We start from the raw sequence: 20,269 nt of genomic DNA, 5'->3' as shown, positions 1-20,269 counted from the left end.
AAGGATTGGGGGTAGGAGGAAACGGGGACGGCAGAGAATGAGATGGCTAGATGGCATCACCGACTCGATGGACATGAGTTTGAGTGATCTCCGGGAGTTGGTGATGGACAGGGAGGCCTGGCATGCTGTGGTTCATGGGTTCGCAAAGAGTCGGAAACGACTGAGCAACTGAACTGAACTGAACTGAAATACAGTGTAGGGGAACCTCCTCACTGTTCTTTTCATACTCAAAGGGTCCCTTTTTTTTTCCACATAAACTTAAAAACCAGCTTGTCTAGCTCCAGGAAAGATACTTGATTCTTAAAAAAAATTGGGATTGTGTTACATTTATGTTTACTCGGGAAAGGGGACATCTTTACTGATGTTGGATTGCACGTGCAAAAACAGAGGGTGTGTCTCCATTTCTCCCAGGGCACTTTTCACACAGGTCTTGTGAGGACTGTTCTGAAGGGGTTTTTCCATAGACATGTTGTAAATTTTGTGTTAGGTTTACTTCCCAGCACTTATACTGGCTTCCTCTCTTTCATTACGCTTCCTAACTGGATGTTGCTTGTATACAGGAAGGCTGTAATTGAGCTGTTAATTTGGTATCTTCCTATGTTGCTGAATACTTATTATTGTCTGTATTCATCAAGCCATTTTCTTGGGTTTTCTAAGTAAACTTGCATATCATCTTCAAAAAGATCATTTCTCTCTTCCTTAGGCTACAGGGATTTTTAAAGAACTTTGTGTGACATATTGTCAAATCTCTGGCACCAATTTATACTCCGCTTGGAAGTGTTTATTCACACCCTTGCCAGCACTGAGTGTTAAATTTTTTAAAATCTTTGTCAGTTTCTTACAACCTTTATTCATTAAGAGCACATTCATGGGCCCCTTCTGACTATAGGCAGAGAGGTCTGCAGACTACAATCAGGACACCTCTGCCTACAATCTGCAGGCCTATCCTGCCTATCGTCAGTGTAAACTATAAGCACACTGGTCTTGGAGACTATAGGCAGAGGGGTTCTGCAGTCTGTAGGCAGGGTGGTCCTGTGACTATGGGCAGAATGGTCTACAGTCTACAGGGAGAGCAGTCCTGGGATGACAGGCAGCGTGGTCCTGCAGGCAGTAGGGTGGTGCTCAGACTACAGGCAGTCTTTCTGCAGAGTACAGGCAGTGTGGTCCTGCACGCTCCAGAGAGTGATCTGCAGTCTTAGAGGCAGCGTTCTTGGAGACTCCAGCCAGGCCCACTCTGACCCGCGTCTGCCAATCCACAGACTGCAGCCCATGTAAACCGCAGGTCGTGGTCTGCAGGCTACATTTGTCCCCAGAATGTGTTCTGCCCGTGTCCCCTCCTCCAGGCCCTGCCATCCATTGTTTAGCCTCTGGTTCTGTGAGTTTGGCTTTTTTTTTAGCATCTATACGTTAAGTCTTATGATACTGTTTGTTGATCCTGAAATTTCTTGGGGTTCACAATTCAGACTCCCTCCAGAGAGCAGCCAACAGCAGCGGATGGGCTGCCCTCTCATAGAAACCGCATCTTGGGCCTAGAGAAGGACGCCTAATGCCACCTCCCCTTCAGCAGAGTCCCAGCGTCCCTTGGGTGCCTTACTTGTACCCCTGAACCTCTGGGCAGGGCCTGGACCCCTCCCCACCACCCGTGGTCAGGCCAGCCTCTCCCCTTCCAGTTGCAGAGGCCCTTCCCCACTAGACCACACAGTAGGGTGCAGAGTGGGCCGTGTCCCCCTCCCAGAGCCTCTACTCTCCTAACCCGGGCTCCCCTGTGCTGCCAGCTCCGCAGCGTACTTGCTGTGCGACCCGGGCTAGCGGACGTCCTCTCTGAGCCAGTTTCCACCGGTATCTCACGGGCTGTAGTGAGTCCTGGAGGAGGGGGCCTCTGGCCTCACATGGCCCGGGCGGGCTCCACAGGCGTGTGTTCACGGAACGAGCGCGAAGAGTGAGTGCGCAGCGAGCCCCTAAGGGCCCTTCCCCACCGCAGGCGCAGCCTCTGTTGGAATGGCACCCTGCGCCCCCCAGTCCCACCCAACAGGGCAGGCCCAGGCCTGCTGTGAGCCGGGAGCCCAGCCTCTGCGCGGGCCTCATGGTCTCGGCCCAGGGCGCCCGCACAGCGGGGGTGTGCATAGGGAGGGCTGTGTGTGAGGCACGCCCCCCACTAGCGCGGAGGACAGGCCCTCTCAGTGTGTTCGCCACGGCCCCAGCTGACAGCCAAGCGGCTGGGATACTGTTTCCCTTGGCCGGGTCTCCCCGCCTCCCAGGCCGGCCTCCTGTAAACACCGTGTTCCTCCCCTCAGCTCTGCGCACGGAGGTGGCATTTTGCAACCAGTTCTAGGAATTCGGAAAGTCTGTGGGGCTAAGGTCAGGGGCCAGCCCCCACCAGGGTGCGGGGAGCCCGCGGGGCCCCCATGCTAGCCTGGGCCTTCTCTGGGGTTCACACCGAGGGGGCTGAGAGGGAGCGGGGCCCCTGCGCCCCTCTTGATCCTCGGGGCCAGCGGCGAGGGCCGCCAGGGGAGGCCGGCAGGATCGGCGCCGCAGAAACGGCCCGGCCACAGCCCAGCAGCCCCACGCTGCGGTTTCCTTCCGTGAGAAGCTGGGCGGCGCTTCTGTGGGGACGGGGGCCGGGGCCCCGCGGGCGGGCGGACACTGAGCATCTCCCCTTCTCCTTGCAGATCTGGGACATGAGTGACGACGAGACCGTCTGACGCGTGCCTCGCGCTCCGAGGCCGCTGCCCCAAGACTCTGACTCGGCCCGCGTCCCCACAGCTGGAGGCCCGGTGTCCTGCGTTTCTGACACCTTCTCATCCCACCGGTTCTGAGCTCAATAATAACCTTGGCTTTGGCACTGCCGGTGACCTGGGACTTGGTCCCCTCCACGAACGGTTCTTTCTTTTGGAGTGTGGGGGTGTTATTCCTCCTGGTCGGGACCCCCGCGGGGGGAATGATGGCGGGGAGGTGGCCAAGAGACCCGTGGGGAGCAAGAAACCGGCTCCTTCCAGCGCCCTTTCTGGGGGCCGGGGCCCCAGCTTGGCCGGCGCCCCAGCTTGGCCGGCGGAGGGGAGGCAGGACACAAGGGGCCACGCCGGCCCAGGGAAGCAGACCTCCACCGGGACGCTCCCCACCCCCGCTGCGCGCCCCGGGGCCGCCCGAGTTCCCCTACAGTCTGCTCCCAGGTCCCACCTCCGCCTGGGGGCCCGGTGGGTCTGCCTCCTGCATGGCAGGGGGATGGTCAGAGGGTTTGGGGGAGGTGCCCTGCTGGGGTCACTCGGGCTGATTTCACCCTTCATCCTGGGGGTGCACTTCTGTGGCCGCAGCTGAGCAGGGCATGGAAACCAGGATCGGGGCCTAACTTACCACAGTTGTGTGTGCCCGCCGGCCTCTTTCATCTTGGGCAAGGAAGCAAAGTCAATGAGTCTTGAGTTGGATTGCTGTAGGTTTTAAACGATGCTTCTACTTGACAGTTAAAAATTAAAGTTTTCCAGCCGACGTGGGACTTAAACTGGAGGCCACTGGACACCAGGCACTGAGCCCACCCCACCGTCCCCCAGGGCCCAAGGATCACCCCCACAGTTTGTGGTTTAAGAGCACTTTATTATTGTTCTTAAGGCTACTTTTAAGTACAAAAAAAAGATGGCCTGCCAAACCTTTTTTTTTCTTCTTCTTCCAGGAAAAACAGGCCACAGAGAATGGTATATTACAGATTTACAAACACGGAGAGAATGGTCTGAACGCACTGCGGATGGCCTGGCTCTGCGGAGAACCTCCCTGTGCCCCGAGGCCGGGGAGTGTCCCCCTTCCCAGGGCCCCTGCCGGGCTGGCCACTCCCTGGGCTGTCAGCGCACAGGGACCCGGCCCTCAGCGCTCCCGTCCCTCCTCCCCAGCGATGGCCTCGCTGCTGGGTGCCTGCTGAGCCCATTCTGCACAGAGCCGCCGGCAGTGGGTCGTTTTCCTGGGCGACACTCAGTAGCCTGTAGCAATAACAAACTAGTGGCTATTAAGGCAGATGCAGTGTTCTCATAGAATAACTGTGTTCCTGCACTTTTACAGACAAATCTACGACGAAAAAAAAAAAAAGATCAACTTTTTTTTCCAAACCAAAAAAAAAATATGAATGATTACAATAGGAAAAGGGAAAAATTAAATAGCTACATATCATTAACAAATTAATTGTTCTTCAAAAAATACCTACAAATTTCTCTGTACATTCTTTACGCACAGCGTAATGATGGTCTTAAAGTCACCTATATAAAAAAAGTGTTCTCAATGATTTTTTTTTTTTCCTACAGAAAATATAGGGGCCTGGATGCAAAAAGCCTGGAAGCCCAGTGAAGTGGGAGGGAAATGCGTGCGGGGTTGGGGGGGGAGACGCCTTCCTCCTGCCTCTTCAAATACCTGCAGCCCCAAGAGCCCAACGCCCGCCTGGCCACCCAGTGCCAACTGTAAAAGTCACCAGCGAACCTCTATCTTTCTCCTACTGACCAGGCCAGGGGACATGTCAGAGCCCTGGTGGGCGGGGCCGGGAGGCAGCGCCCGGAAGGGGCGGAGGCCAAGAAAAGGTTCCCAGAAACAAAAGCAGCTGTCGAACATCCACAGCTGGGTCTGTCATGCTTGCTTCTTCACCTAATTCCTAGTTAGTAGCTATGACTATAGCAAACGATAATAAATGCAGTAATAACTGTATAAAGTCAGAGGAATGTATACTGCCTTGGCCCCAGCGTACGAGAGGAAGCACACAAAAACACCGCGTCAGATTGTCGGGAATCTGCTGTCCCACCAAGGGAGCAGAGCAGTTTCTGCATCGAGAGGGAAGGTGAGAGACACCAGTCCCAAGTCCCCTGGGAGCGAGGGAGCCGGCAGGGAGGCAGAAAATAGCTGATGCTGTCAGCCTGCGGCCACTGCTCCAGCATCCTACTCGGCCGCTGACCAGCCACTCGCCCGCCTGCATCCAGGGCCTGCCAGGGAGTAACGTGGATATCAAATACAAATCTTAGAGTACAACTGTACCAGCAGTAAGTATATCTAGGACTGTAACTGACAAAAATAAAACGCATTCTGAAAAGAAGCTAGTTAATAAGTATTAAGGATTTTTTGTTTACTGTCTATACAGTTAATAGAAACCAGCTATTTTTATCCATTAAAACATGCATCACTGTTTAAAGCACTACAGGCTCCTCCAACTTCAGCTCTAGCCTAACAAACTGCAGTGTTCAGAAAAGGTAAAATGCCCGTGATTGGTAAGAGTCTGCAGTCCAGTTGCAAGCACCTGAAATCTAGACAGAGAAAGACCTATAACCTGCATGAGACTTCCCCTTTCCAAAGCGGTTTTGTCTAAATTAAAAACAACAACAAAAAAAAACACAAATGGTCACAAATGTCATCCTGAAACCCTCTGTTTCTCAGCAGTTTGCCCTCAGAGCACCAGCGTCTCGCACAAAGCTGTCAGGCAGGCCACTCGAGTCCTCCTCCCATAGTGCAAATCAGACACGACAGTCCTGTTCAAGTAGACGCACACACACAAGCACGCACACACACGCAGGCTGAAAGCGGAGCCACACACGCCTGGGTCTCAAGAAGCGAACGAAAAGGAAAGCACAGAGCGTCTGGGTCGCCAGTGGCCTGGCCTGTGGCTGAGAAAGCGCGAGCCGTGGCGACCGGGCCTCGCGGGGCGCTGACCTGGTCCAGGCGTCTTTGGTAACCGAGGCGGGCGAGCGGGCGCCCACGGACAGAGGTGGCCTGCGCAGCACCGCCATGCATGTCTGAGGGCCCCTAGGACGAAGACCAAGCAAGTACGAAACACAACAGAAACCCCCACCACGTGGTTTTTGCAAATGAACCATCCCTCCCTCTCCCACCAAATTTTTTTTTCTCCAATTTTTCCATTTTTTTAAAGCACTGACTGTTCAAAGCTCAGGCAAACCATGCAGATGGGCGTGGTGTCGGAGGGTGGTGCTCCCTTCAGGAGACCACGGACGGGGAGTGGCTGTGGCTGACCATGTGGGCCGAGGGGCTGGCGGGCTGGCCCCGGCGCGAGGCCGACTCGGGGCTGCTGGACGCGCCGTCCTTGGCCGCCTTGATCTGGAGCCACGTGTCGCCCAGGGCCTTGGCGAAGTGGTCGTCCACGGAGCCCGTGATGGACACGGAGTTGGGGGCCGGCTCCGGCTCCTTGTAGTTCTTGCCCAGGCTCCGGCGGAAGTGCTCCTCCACCACGGGGTCGCAGGTGGCTGGAGGACAGTAGGGGGATGGCGGTCAGAGCAGGGACCGAACAGAGCGTGACCCCGGCGCGGCTCCCATCTCTGCGCCTGCTGCCCGGGGCCGTGCGCGCGCACGTTCACGCACACAGGGCGGCGGTGACGACCGCCCCGAGGCCGGGCTCCAGGGGGGCCTGGAGGGCAGGACCCACGGGCTGATCCCCCCGCCCGACCAGGGCGAGCACCCGCCCAGCCCCGCGCCTCTATGCTGGGACGAAGCCGCCATCCGGGAACAGGAGGGGAAGGGCACTGAGCCCCCCGCCCTGTTGGGGGTGAGGGCACGCGCGGGCACTCACAGCTCGGGGTCCGCCGGTAGCTGGCCGGGCCGGCCGCGCAGCCGCTGTGCGCCACCGGGCAGTGCGAGAGGTTGCAGTTGCGGGCGCTGGCGGAGGCGCACGTGATCACCGAGGGCCGGTTCTGCGGGGGAAGGCTGGCGTGAGCGGCGAGCACACTCGCGGCGGGGGGGACCGTGCGGACGCCATCCCGCTCGCGTTCCTCCCCCGCTCCGAGGCAGGACGGCCATCCCCGTGCCCCTGAGCCTGGCCGGGCACCCACTGAACCGGGAGAGCCCCCATCGGTGCGCATGGGGCCTTCTCCCCAGCACCGCTTTCCCGCCGAGCACCCCCCCAGACCTCTCCCGGCCCAAAGGCAGATCTGCTCAAGCCCCTCCTCCACCTCGTGGTTTCCGCTCCGAAGCTCAAGGACCCAAATCCACAGTGAGCAAGCGCGAGGGGGTGTGCAGCAGGCGTGTGAGTCGCCGAGCCCGGGGGAGGGCCCCCTGCAAAGGGACCACAGGCCCCAGAGCGTGTCCCCCGGACCCTAGAGCTTCTCTGAGCCATTCTAGGACCTTCCAAGATACTCCCAGTTCTGCTCATCTCTTTCTGTTCCGACCATGCAAGTCGACGATGAAGACAGAGGAACCTCTCCCAGTGCGTGAGTCACACACCAGCGTTACCCTATTGGCCTTCCCGCACCCGCTGTCCTTCCCCAAGACCAGCACGCTGCCTACCTGGCAACCTCTACCCACCCTTCAAAACCCTGTTCAAGTACCTCCTCTGTGAGGCATGAAGCCACCCTGGAGCAGGCACCCTGCCGGACATCCCCCGACCCGGATGAAAACACCTGTGAGCCAACCACACCCTCAGGCTGCAACCAGGAAGGGTCCCGATAGCCCCAGACCAGATGGAGAAGGCCAGAGAGCTTGCAGGAGCTGGGCCAGGCATCAGCCCAGAGGCCGAGTGCCGGCAGCAGGTCAGCAAGGGGATCAGGGCTTGTCCACCCCCAGCCATTCCTGTGAAGAGCCGGGTGGGTAGCCCCTGGGGAGGCCTGCAGAGCAGACCTTCCCGGGATGGGAAGTGGGCAGGCCTGTGATGCAGATCTGGCTCCATATGAGAGAGCAGGCGTGTGCTTGGGTCTAACGAGGAACTCGAGCTGGGGGAAGGTGAGGCTGAGCAGCAGCAGCCTGAAAACGAAGACCTCGGGGCTTTACTGACGGTTCCACACGTCGGCAACGGAGCAGAGCCACCGGGAGCCGGTGTGACGCCTTGCCGTGGGGCAGAGCCGGTGGAGAGGAGGGAGCATGGCTCTGAGCCTCGGAGAACCAGCTGCCCGCTCATTAGGCAGGACCTTCATTCACCTTCTAAGCTCATTTCGTGAAACGGGAAGAACTGGACCTGACGGGCTTGGGGCGTGGCCTGAGACGGGTCTGGGGGCCTGGCCGTGGTCAGGTCCAGGCGTCCCGCTGCTTCTGGAGGGTCTGTTCAAACCCCTGAGCCCGTAATCTCCCCACGCGCCCTCGCTGACTAACCTGACCCCCACCCTCCAGACGGGGCTGTGGCTGAGGCGGGAGGAGACTCGGGGGTAACTTGGGAGCTAGGGGACAGCCACTCCGAGCTGGCCGTGCGATCCACATGCAGCGAGAGAAAAGGATCAGAGATGGGCCCGGAGCCAGGGGAGGAAGGGGGCCGGCCTCCTGTCCGGCTCTCAGGCCCGGCCCGGCCCTTCCTTCCGCAGCCTGGCTGCACCAACGGCTCCTGGAGACGCCCGGGGCCTCTCGCTATAACTTCCTTCCTTCCTGCAGCGCCGGTGAGTGTTCCCTACCTGGGAACACTCCCCCTGACTCCCCCCAGCTGACACATGAACAGTCTGGCTCACTTGATTACCTGGCTCCTCCAGACTCGAACTGTGTGTGCGCCTGCATCTTGCTTGACTAGCTTCTAACACACTCCCTACACAAAGCAGCTGTCTATACCCAGTTTTGTTAAAAAAGAAAAAGAAATAGGCTCGTGATTTGGGGCTTTAAGGCAGGAAGCACAACTGCTCATCAGCCTCCCTGGGAGCCACAGTGAGCCTTCACCCAACACCTGAGGGCGCCCACGAGCGGGGGGCACAGGCTGCATCAGAAGCGGGCCTGGGCAGGGGCTGTGGTGGCAGCCTGGAGGCTGAGCTCGGCTCCAGCACCTCGTGCTCGCATCCGCGTCCAGGAGTCTCAAGCAAACTCTGACTGAGGATCTGCTGGGCCCCAGGCCCCGGGCCCCAGAGGTTCAGAGAGGGGAACCACGGGTTCACGCTGTGCTTCCGAACCTCACGGTTAACGCCTCCATTAGCTCTTCTCCCAGAAACCCCATTTTTGAAGTCTCTGTTCCTACCAGTCTGTGTTTATTGACAACTTACGTCCCTTATTTTCCTTTATATATATATATATATAAAACAACCCCCGTCTGCCAATCACAGGGGTCTGACCATTGACTTCCTAGGACCCTAGCCCTAGGCAGAGCAGCCTGGCACTGAACTCCAGCCATGTGGCCTCGAAAGGGGTTCACATCGGAGTCCCCCTGGGATCATCACATTGATCCTGAAAGGGCTGCCAAGGAAGTCGGCGAGAAACACGGCTAGTCCAGGCCATTCCCTCCTCATGCGAAGCAGCAGCCCCCCAGACACTGCCGCTTCTCTGAGGCCACTCGGCCCAAAGAGCGGGACCCACGCACGGAGTCAGCTACGCGGCTGATGCTCCTGGCACAGCCCCGGGGTGGGGTCCTGCCCCCTGGACAGAGGCGTACCTGCTGCCGCTCCACCGGGGCCAGGGTGGGCGAGAGGCCGGCCGGCCTGCCGGCATCCAGGCTGTTCTTGGTCAGTGCGAGGGGCTGCTCCATGCTCAGGCTGGGCAGGGACGCGTACAGGGGGCCGCCGTGCAGGCTCATGGTGGGCGCCACGGCTCGCTCGATGGGGCTGCGGCTCCGCTCCCGGGGGTCTTTCCGGCAGTCCCCGTTGGCCGTCTTGTTCCTGAAAAGAGAGCAGCGTGCGCTCAGACGGGAACGCCTTACAGCTTCTGGGTGGGGAAGGGGCCCGTGGCCGTGGCCGGGCGCATACCGATCGTTCCAGCCTTATCTGCCGTGGGGAGGGACCATACCATCATCACCCCGCCTCGGGGCACCTCCAACAGCCCACGGGGAACCAGCGGCCGGCACGCTAGCCCGGGTGGGCGCTGGGGAGCGGTGCCCTCACAGGGTCGGGGGTCCACTCCGTGGCACCCACAGGAAGGGATGGACAGCCTGGACGCAGCTTCTCTGACACACCCCACCCATATGGAGCCAGAGACCTCACCCTGCCCAGTGTGGTCTGCCCCGGACCTGCCTTCAGAAGGACAAAGGCGGTTACGATGCCACAGGAACCCAGCGTCTCCCACACGCCGGTCCTGACCTGAGCCAGGGACGCCGTAAACCTCCCAGGTGGGGGATCAAGACCCGACACGGTCTCATCACCGGCCGAGGCGTCCAGCTCACGGCGCGGTGCTCAGGCTGGTGAGGAGCCCCGACTCCGGCGGGAGGGCCTCGCCTGGGAAATTCCGCCCGCAGACACGGGGGGCCGGCGCCGGGGGGCCTGCCGGGGCTCATCTGACGTAGGGTCACCCATGGCGTTCCCAGGAGGCTGAGGCCGCGGCAGTGGGCTGGCTGGGGCAGGCGCCCAGGAGGGCCCCCCAAGGGCTGGCCCGCTGTGGCCCTGACCCCCTGTCCGCCCTTCCTCAGCTCAGTCACGCCACCCACGCCTGGGCCGCCTACACCCCCAACTGCTGAGCCTGGCCGTGGACCCGCCAGAGTGTCCCATGCAGGCTTGCGAGAGAGCCGCCCTCCCCTCACCCCGCCAGTGAGCCTGCCTTCCTGTGTCCCTGGAGCCCCCCAGGGCATCTGAGAGCTCACTCGGCCCGACCCCCTCACGCCCAGCACCCCGCCCGCGACCACGGAGTAACTGTGCAGGCGAGGGCGAGGCCCCATGGCCTGAGCAGCCATCGCTCAGATGCGGTCTGTGCCCGTCGGGATGGCACTGGGGCTTGGGGGCCAGGGAGCGGTGATGCAGGAGACCAGCCTGGTTCTGCCAGCACGTCCCCGGAGCCGGTGTCATGAGCTGCCGTGTGGGCATGGGGGCCACCTGGGAGGGTCTCGAATGGGGACTGAAAGCGACACACGTACAGAATTGTGCGGGCAGAACAAACCACCCATGAGCTCAGCTCTTCAGCTGCGGCGTAACCGGACCGCACACGGCACGCCGTTCAATTCGTGGGTGTCCCCACCTGCTGCCCCCATCCTCTGGTGGACTCTACAGAGTGACTTAGACGCGGTTAGAGGACAAACTTCCAGCCCATGAAGATGATCACAGACAAGTAAGACAGTCCAGACGAGATGCTCCGTACACGCCCCACAGATCCCGGCAACTCCTAAAGAATCATGAGACCAGAAAAAGAAAAGGAAAAAAAGCCCTTAATTCTGAAACCAGCCTGTCCGTAATGTATCGTCTTCCTGTGATGATTCAGAGGACATTACCGGCCTTTATGCAGAAGGCTCCACAGTCGTAATCGCGAATGCCGACACTGACAGAACATCACAGAGCAGGGACATCGCCCTCCAACCTGAGATGAGTAGGCTTTTCCTGAACAGGGTGTTTGTCCCTCAATGTACAGGCTATCAGGCTTCGCTGGTGGCTCAGACAGTAAAGAGTCCGCCTACCAATGCAAGAGACACGAGTTCGATCCCTGCATCGGGAAGATCCCCCTGGAGAAGGAAATGGCAACCCGCTCCAGTATTCTTGCCTGGAGAATCCCATGGACAGAGGCGCCTGGCGGGCTACAGTCCAGGGGGTCGCACAGTTGGACGTGACTGACCGACTCACACTTTCCCTATAGTGTTTGAAGATCTATATAAATTGCCTCCCTGACACAATCTCCCTGAAAAAGGAGGTTTCTAGACGTCACATCACGAATCGTGCGTGAGAGGCTGCGGGCTGGACACGTCACTGGGACATGCCCCCGTGCAGTTCAGGCTCCGTGCCAGTCCACCAATGTTGACTGAGCCCCTATTTTGTGATGGTTATGGGAGGAAGACCCAGCCTCCCAAGGCCCCGGACACCGCGCAGCCCAACCGGGCAGCCGCTCCGGAGGGTCAGGGACTGAAGCCTCGTTCCAGGGAGGGTGCCCGAGCAGCAGAGGGTCTGTCCCGCATCACTCAAGGTGTGGGGGTAGTGAACAGGGGAGACAGGCCCCTGCAGGCAGGACGCAGTGGGCATCAAGGACCAGAAGAGACACTGAAAACACCCAGAAACCGTCTGAAGAAGTTGCTGGTTAATTTTAGTAAATTACACATTACTCACACTTCCAAGCTCCTTTTCCCGGTTCCCGGAGCTTGGACATAGACGGCGTTTTCCTTCCCCCAGTGAATCACCCCCGGGCTCTGCCGCTTCCCGGGCGTCACATGCTCCCGGACCCAAAACCACATGCTTCCTGCCCGCGACCCGCGGCGCCTCCGCCCTCCTTAGGGACACGTCTGCTTGGCGAGGGGCCCAGAGGCCTCCGGGGTGGTGGGCACCGGGGACTGCCCGAGGACTCGAGGCTCGGGGTCCCAGGTGCCCCCCCATGGGCCCATCCTCAGCCTGGGAAGATGACAAGCAGCTCGCAAGTAGGAAGGGGACACCGTCCTCTGGGACAAAGCGTCTGGGCAAGGGTCCCACGAGCTGCCGCCCGGCCCTCCCGTCCCCGGGGGAACGCACACTCGGGCCCAGGCAGTGGGACCGTGCGGGACGCCCTACGCACACCCTCATGAACACAGGGTCCCCTGCCCTTCACCAACGGGGCCCAGAGCTGCAGCAAACCCCTGGAAGGTCTGTCTTCCCATTCTCAGCTGGATTCCTGACGGCAGTTAGGTAAACCAACAGGCTCCAAATTCTTAGCCCGGGGAGGAAATCAGGATAAGGCAGTTCAGTGCTTTCAAGGAAATGTTCTGGGGCTCTGGGGTCCCCCAGGCCACAGCTCCTGGACCCAGTTCAGCACCCCCGTGTCCCCCACCCCATCCAGGGCTCCCATAATTCAGGAACACCGCTGAGCTGGCAGGGTGGCCATGGGGTGCAGAACACCCCCCTTGCTGGCTGACATGCTGGGTTTAGGATGGGGATCAGGCCAGCGGCAGGTGCCAGCATCTCAGAGAAGAGGCCCGAGGCAGAGCCAATGAACGCCCAGCCTGAGAGGCTGAGAGATGGAGGCAGGGCAGCAACCGGACACCGGGCGCTCAGCAGGCCCTGGGCAGCCCCCGCCTCACCCCATCTCCATCCTCAGCTCTGGGAGGTCCCCAACCCCCAAACCATGGGGCTGGAGGGCACAGCGGGGTGCATGCTGGGAGGGGTCACGGCTCCAGAGGACATGGCAGCGGGGCAAGAGGTCCTCACCCTCCACGCCCTGCCCACTCCCCTGAGCTGAGCACAGCACAGTTTTAAACAACCACTCACTGACTGAGTGAACTGTTAAAGGACACGTATCGCGTGACGTATCACGTGAGAGTTGGACTATAAGGAAAGCTGAGCGCCGAAGAACTGATGCTTCTGAACTGTGGTGTTGGAGAAGACCCTTGAGAGTCCCTTGGACTGCAAGGAGATCCAACCAGTCCATCCTAAAGGAGATCAGTCCTGAATATTCATTGGAAAGACTGATGCTGAAGTTGAAACTCCAATACTTTGGCCACCTGATGTGAAGAACTGACTCCCTGGAAAAGACCCTGATGCTGGGGAAGACTGAAGGCGGGAGAAGGGGACGACAGAGGATGAGATGGTTGGATGGCGTCACCGACTCGATGGACATGAGTTTGAGCAAGGTCTGGGAGCTGGCGATGGACAGGGAGGCCTGGCGTGCTGCAGTCCACGGGCTCGCAAAGAGTCAGACACGACTGAGCGACTGAACTGAACTGAATCATGTGTGATCCAGTTAACATGGTCTGTGATGAATGCAAGGGAATTAAGGAAATCTCAAAGGAAATGCCCAGCAGGAAAAGACTTTTTTCTGAAAAAGCAGAATTTAAGGAGCATTTCCACACCAGGCTGGAAGCATTTTCCACATAAAGAGCTGGAAGTGGTTCCCCCTTCACCTCCCCCGTCTTCAGTTTTCCTCCCCCACCCACCCCCTGCTTCTAAACACCCCCAGGTCATCCAGACTCAGGTCACCCTCCTCCCTCCTCGTAAGGGGGGCGCAGGGGTGTGCCCGCGACATCCTAGTCGGGTGTCGTCACCCCTCAGCACCAGTTCCAGACGGGAAGCAGGGAGGTGTAGGGGGAGACAGCCCAGCAGGGCACAGGGCTTGGAGGAAAGGCATCGGCACGGCACCGCGGGGCTGGGAGGGGAGGCAGAGACGCCGTCCGGGTAGTCGACGGTGAGCGGGTGTCACGTTCAGAGTCCCGCTCCCTGGGACACAGAGGGACCCGGGACCCTGCTGCAGCACCCAGCCCACCCGGTATTGGCAGGGAGCCCGCCCGCCCCTGCCTTTGACCCAGAGGGAAGACGGTGTGGTCTGTGACACCTGTCACCAGGGACACCCAACAGGGACGCGAGGTCAGGCCGCCAGGTGCCTGCACACTCCACTCCCGGGAACAGGGCCGGCGCCCAGAGACCTGCTTCACTCAGGGAGTCGGGGCTCCCTGACCGCTGAGACCCGCAACACGGGACCACTGCCCAGAGCGCCTCTCCTAACAGCCTGCGCTCAGCTGTGTCCGACTCTCTCGACCCCATGGACTGCAGCCCCCCAGGCTCCTCCGTCCATGGGATTTCCCAGGCAAGCATGCTGGAGTGGACTGCCATTTCCTCTTCCAGGGGGTTCTTCCTAACCCAGGGATCGAACCTGCGTCTCCTGCGATGGCAGGCAGGTTGTTTTTTAACCTCCTGGGAAGCCCTCCTAACAGCTCGACTAAACATAAATAAGGGACCAGTTTTCCTCGACTGGAACAGCCTGTGCATGTTTTCCATCATAAGCTGAGACAAGAGGGAAAAAACAAAGTTTTAGAAAAGAGGTCCACACCGAGAGCCTGACTGCTAAAGCACCTCGCCCTCCCGCACCGGGCCTGGCAGCAGGCGCTGGCGGTGGGAGGGCGGCCCTGCACGGGGGCCCCGAGCGCCCGACCGCGTCACGCGGGCCCCATGTGTGCGCTCACTCATTTCATACGAACACAGACGCTGCTGAGACCAATAAAACACAAATTAACTTAGCACTCCTACTGCTAATAAATGTGTAAGTGATGTTTGTCATTAGGCATTTTCTCAATGAACAACACTTAACAAAAAAAAAGATACAAGCAACTCTCGAACTCTTGGCATCGACAGCGTCCGTGCGCCCGAGGAGGGATGCAGGCGTCCTGTCTCTCCTCCCGCCCAACAGCTCACAGCGGCAGGGCTGCAGACGCGGGGCGGCTGGGCAAGGAACAGCGACGGGGGGATCCGCCTGCGGAGACAGCCCAGAGCGGCTGCTTTTTCTTTCTTTGCTCTTCTGCTGGGTGGGGCCCTCGCTGTGCGTGGGCTTTTCTCTAGTTGCCGCGAGCGGAGGCCGCTCTCTGGTTGAGATGCACAGGCTTCTCAGCGCGGTGGCGTCTCTTGTTGCGGAGCGCAGGCTCTAGGCGCTAGGGCTTCAGCAGTTGATCCACGGCATGTGCAGTCTCCCTCCAGACCAGGGATCAAACCCGTGTCCCCCCGCGCTGGCAGGTGGATTCTTAACCACTGGACCACCAGGGAAGTCTGAGGCAGCTCTGAAAATGGACAGTGTCTGCAGTGGCTTTGCTGGGGTCAAGCCAGCAGCTCCCGCACACCCTCAGTGTGACGCTGAGAGCCCCAGGGAAAGCCTTCCTCGGGCTAGAAATGTGGTACCCACCACCCAGGCCACAGGACGACAGAAGCCACCTGCCGTCCCGGGACTCGGAGGGGAGACACGGCCCTTCCGAACACGCGGACCTCTGCACGCTGCCTGCCCAGACGCTCCCACAAGTCAGCATCTAGAACAGCGCCTGACACCCAGCACCCAATTCACAAGTGGACCGAACAAAAACAACAGGATTCTTAGGAAAAGATGGCCAACTGGAGTGAATAGGACAGAACCCGGGAAGCTCCAGGACGGCGTCTGGCCCAGGGGTCCCTGGAGAAGTGATCCCAGGCCCTGCCACCAGGAAGGGGGGCCTGAAAACACCTCCAACGCCACCGCCACGCCCCTCCTTGTGCGGGAGCCGGGCCCCTCTCTAATTCCACCCCGGCTCTCTGGGAGGCCGACTCCACACTCAGTGAGAAGTCGCTGGGAGACCACTGCACACTGTTCATGGTGAAAAGCCTGGATGCTTCGTCCTGCTCAGAGGAAGAGAGCTTTGTGGTGGGGTGGCTGTGAACAACCGAGGGGAGAGGGGCGTGAACCGAAGCACGCCTGCGTGACCCCTTGTGACGACTTCTCAGACACCCCCAGGGCCGGGGGCTCAGTTCACTCGACAGCTGGAAAGCGCCAATGAAAGGCACCCCCCACAATGAACGAAATCTACATTCCAGTATAATTCTGTGGTTGACAGTCTGCTCTTTGGAAAAACCCAAGGAAGTCTATTTCTTCTTCCAACCACCGGAAAACTGCTTCTGCATCCACCCTGCCACGCCCAGGATCCTCTTCAGCCAACAAGAATCCCTCCAAACGATCCTAACACCGTCAACACCATACCATCCTGCACCATACCATACCTACCTCCTGTGCTTTCCAAATCAGCACCCATCTCTAAGTGTGGTACCCACATCCAGACTTCCCTTGGACTGTAGCCCTCCAGGCTCCTCTGCCCAGGGGATTTATCCAGGCAAGAAAACTGGAGTGGGTTGCCATGCCCTCCTCCTGGGGATCCTCCCAACCCAGGGATCAAACCTGGGTCTCCTGCACTGGCAGGAGGATTCTTTACTGTCTGAGCCACCAGGGAAGCCCTTCAACGTTAAGTGTGGTAGCCAGAACTAGATATAACACTCCGGAGGAAATCAAAAGAACATATAACTCCCTTCAATTTGCACAGCATATTTTGAACCAAAAATCAAAAGAAAGTAAGAACCAAGGCCAACAGAACCAAATACTGAAATCAGGATAACTCCAAGACCTGTAGCCAACTGGAACTCCACCTACAACAACAGGACCCAAGATGCAACGGTCCTCCTACAACAGCCTGGTCCCATTGCAATGTCTAGTCTCCTAAAATCCTTCTGCTCTTTTTTTCCCTTTAACTCAGCTATATTGTGATGTACCAGCTAAACAGAGAGATCATAAACGCGTTCCGGCATCATGTGCGCATGCCCGTCAAGGACAGACCTGCACGTTTCCTCCTGTGCTTTCTGGTTTGCGGCAATTCCCTCCCACCCTTCACTGCCCACACAGCCATGCGCTGCCCCTGGACACAAGCACGTTGCCAGCATCCAGCTCCCACGCTGGCAGTGTGTGTACGTGTGCGCATGAGCTCAGTCATGTCCGACTCTTTGTGACCCCGTGGACTGTAGCCCACCAGGTTCCTCTGTCCATGGGATTCTCCAGGCAAGAATACTGGAGTGGGTGTCATTTCCTTCTCCAGGGGATCTTCTGACCCAGGGATTGAACCCGAGACGCTTGCATCTCCCGCACTGGCAGGCAGGTTCTTTACCAGTTGAGCCACCGGGGGAGCCCTGATGCTGGCAGTAACCGGTTCCAAACTATCCCGTGGACTTTTCTTTTAATTTTACTACAGTATAGATGATTACAACGTTGTGTGAGTTTCAGGTGCATAGCAGCATGATTCGGCTGCACACAGAACCAATCTTTTTTAGATTCTTTTCTCACAGAGGTTATCACAGAACACTGAGCAGAGTTCCCTGTGCTATACAGTAGGTCCTTGCTGGTCTACCTGTCTTATACAGAGCAGTGGGCGTGTGTTCATCCAGAGCTCCTGATTCATCCCTGCCCTGCCATGTCTCCCTTTTAGGAAGCGAACGTTTCTGATATCCATAAGTCTGTTTCTGTTTTGTAAATCTGTTCGTTTGTATCAATTTTAAGAAAACCAGATTCAACCTGCGAGGGGTACCATGTTTTTGTCTCTCTGTGACTTCACGTAGTATGATCACCTCTAGGTCCATCCGTGTCACTGCTCACAGCATTATTCTGTTATTTGATGGCTGAGGAGTATCCCATTGCATACAAACATTTCCTTTACGCACTCATCTGCCGATGGATGTTTGGTTGGTCCAGTATTCTGCGCTATGTAAACCGTGGTGCAATGAACTCTGCACTGCAAAGTTTTGTCTCGAACTTGGGTTTCTTGAGGACCTGTGTCCAGCAGCGGTACTTCTGATCATACGGTAGCTCTCTTTCTGGTTTTGTAACCAAGCTCCATCCTGTTCTCCGAGTGGCTCTACCAACGTGCATTTCCCCCAGTCGTGTAGGAGGGACCCCTTTTCTCCACACTGTCTCCAGGACTTTTTCTTTGGAGATTTTTGATGATGGCCCTTCTGACAGGCATCAAGGGGGCACCCTGTTGGAGTTCTGACTTGTGTTTCTCTGATAAGTACTGAGCGTGGAGCATCTTTTCATGTGCCTTTTGGCCATCTGTGTGTCTTCTCTGGAAAAATGTCCATTCAGATCTGCCCATTTTGTAAAAATTTTTTTTGGGGGGGTACGTAGAGCTACATGAGCTTCTTTTCTATTTTGGAGCCATGGACTTCTTGATAGTAGAGGATAAGTTCTGATTCAACACATTCATTCAATATTAAACAAAAATTTTAAAGCCAGTTTTTCTTTCAAAACCACCCACCAACCCTGACTAACATCAGAAACTCTGCAAGCAAAAATAAATTACTGAATTAAATTATTATAAAACTTTACTAAAAATGTTTGAGAATTTAAGTATTGAGTATATAAAGTGATTAAATGTTCATTTAATAAAAGATCCTGAGGCATCTACCAAATATTCTTTAAAACAGTTATTATAATTATTAATTATGGAAGTATCATTATTAAAGGGCCTTTGGGACCCTCCACCTCACAGTAAATTATGTAGTGTATTAATTTCAAGCATTTAGTGAATCAATTCTGAGCAGCCATGTGTCTTGGCTGAACTCTTTTATCTTTCTGAAAACCAGAGGAAAAGGATAGCTATTTTTTTCCTTTACTTCAATTACAGGATAAGAACATGATTTGAATTTCTTCAAGATTATTTCAAAGATTCCTGGACACTAAGAAAGGCTACTAATAATGGACAACTGATAGGCAAATTACCAATCACCATTCTCTAAGCAAGTCCCCAAGAGTTTTGCAAAGAACCGATATGGATGGCTTACTTCACTTTGCAACTTATTAAAATGCATTTCCTGACAAATATTCTCATTTTCAAACTCTTTACAGAATTCAGGACTGACTTACTGACTTGCCTGGAGCGTCTGCTTAGTTTTACTGTAACGTCGGTGGCATGTGGCTACTAAAAATCAAATATTTAACCCCAAACATGCACCTGGAAGAGGAACCCAGGAGAACCATGGCCATTCAACCCTGAAAGGGCATCACACCCACGCCCCAGCTCGAGCTAATGATCCTACAAATGTCTTCAGAGAACCCAGGAGGGCCATCACCCAATACCCTGAGTGACACACCCCTTTCCTTTTCACAAGGACCTCCCACATCAAATGGGAATGTGACTCCCAATCACCCTTTAAATTAAAAAAGAAACCACACCCCCCCTCAGGCCCTCACATGAGGACCACTCCCCACCATGAGGCCCCAGACATCCTAGCCTGAGAGTTGACCAGCTGAGCATGGAACACAAAGGCTGAACACATAATACATTCATTACTGTTTATTCACTTGAACTAAAGTTAATCATTAGTCTTTGGAAGGTTTTCTTTTAATCTTTTTTTTTTTTTTTTTTACACTGTGGCAAAATACACATAAGATTCACTATTTTAGTCATTTAAAAATATACAGTTCGGTGGCATTAAATCTTGTGGCACTTGGGGTCTGCAGTTTTCACTGCAGCACACAGGATTCTTTTAGCTGTGGCATGCAAGCCCTCAGCTGCGGCGTGCAGGATCTGGTTCCCTGAGCAGGGATGGAACCCAGAGCCCCTGCATGGGGAGCATGGAGTCTTAGCCACTGGACCACCAGGGAAATCCCCACTTGCACTGTTGTGTAACCATCCCCATCATCCACATCCAGAAATTTTTCATCTTTCCGAAGTGAGACTCTGTACCTCTTAAATATGAACCCAGCCCTCTCTCCTCAACCACCTGGCAATCCCCCTTCTCCTCGCTGCTTCAATGAACATGAGTCCCCACTGAAGATCATCGCACACTATCTGTGTTTTGGTGACTGGCACGTCTCACTCGGCATAAGGTCTTCAAGGTACATCCATGGGGTAGCAGGTGACAGAACGGGGTTCCTTTTTGAAGGCTGAGTAATATTCCATTGCACGGACAAACGTGTTCCTTGAAGGACACTGGGCTGGCTCTGGCGGCTGTGAACACAGGTGTACAGATACCGGTTTGAGGTCCCTGCCTTCACTTCCTTTGGGTCTATACTCGCAAGAGGACTTGCTCGATCACATGATAACTCTGGGTTTAAGTCTCGGTCCTTAGACGGTTCGACTAATCATTGGTAGTAAGTGTCCCTCACTATGAGACAAAAGTGATGGGTTTCCAGAACCACAGGTCTGGCTCACAACAACACAAACACACATCTCTGTAAACACAGTCCAAGTGGT

The 20,269-nt window shown here is 56.7% G+C and overlaps 2 protein-coding genes across 7 annotated transcripts in view; one reads left to right on the top strand and one right to left on the bottom strand.

Annotated features, from left to right (window-relative positions):
• ATG7 (autophagy related 7) overlaps positions 1-4,105 on the top strand; it is a 259,273-nt gene extending 255,168 nt beyond the window's left edge. The window contains exon 20 of the mRNA XM_055413573.2: positions 2,670-4,105. Coding sequence (XP_055269548.2) covers positions 2,670-2,702 — 33 coding nt within the window. The 3' untranslated portion in view covers positions 2,703-4,105. The remainder of the gene's footprint in view (positions 1-2,669) is intronic.
• Positions 4,106-4,300: 195 nt separating this feature from the next.
• Positions 4,301-20,269, bottom strand: part of VGLL4 (vestigial like family member 4) — a 154,884-nt gene continuing 138,915 nt past the window's right edge. For all 6 annotated transcript variants that reach the window (XM_055413592.2, XM_055413593.2, XM_055413591.2 and 3 more), the window contains 3 exons: positions 9,305-9,527; positions 6,542-6,662; positions 4,301-6,218 (listed from right to left, as the gene is read on the bottom strand). In XM_055413592.2, coding sequence (XP_055269567.1) covers positions 5,953-6,218; positions 6,542-6,662; positions 9,305-9,527 — 610 coding nt within the window. In that variant the 3' untranslated portion in view covers positions 4,301-5,952. The remainder of the gene's footprint in view (positions 6,219-6,541; positions 6,663-9,304; positions 9,528-20,269) is intronic.

This window comes from Moschus berezovskii, chromosome 24 (genome assembly GCF_049115385.1).
Source record: "Moschus berezovskii isolate FMDL1 chromosome 24, NW_MosBer_1.0, whole genome shotgun sequence".
NCBI classification, from domain to species: Eukaryota; Metazoa; Chordata; class Mammalia; order Artiodactyla; family Moschidae; genus Moschus; species Moschus berezovskii.
The sequence above is the reverse complement of the archived record's forward strand: the minus strand, read 5'-3'. Positions and strand labels throughout refer to the sequence as shown.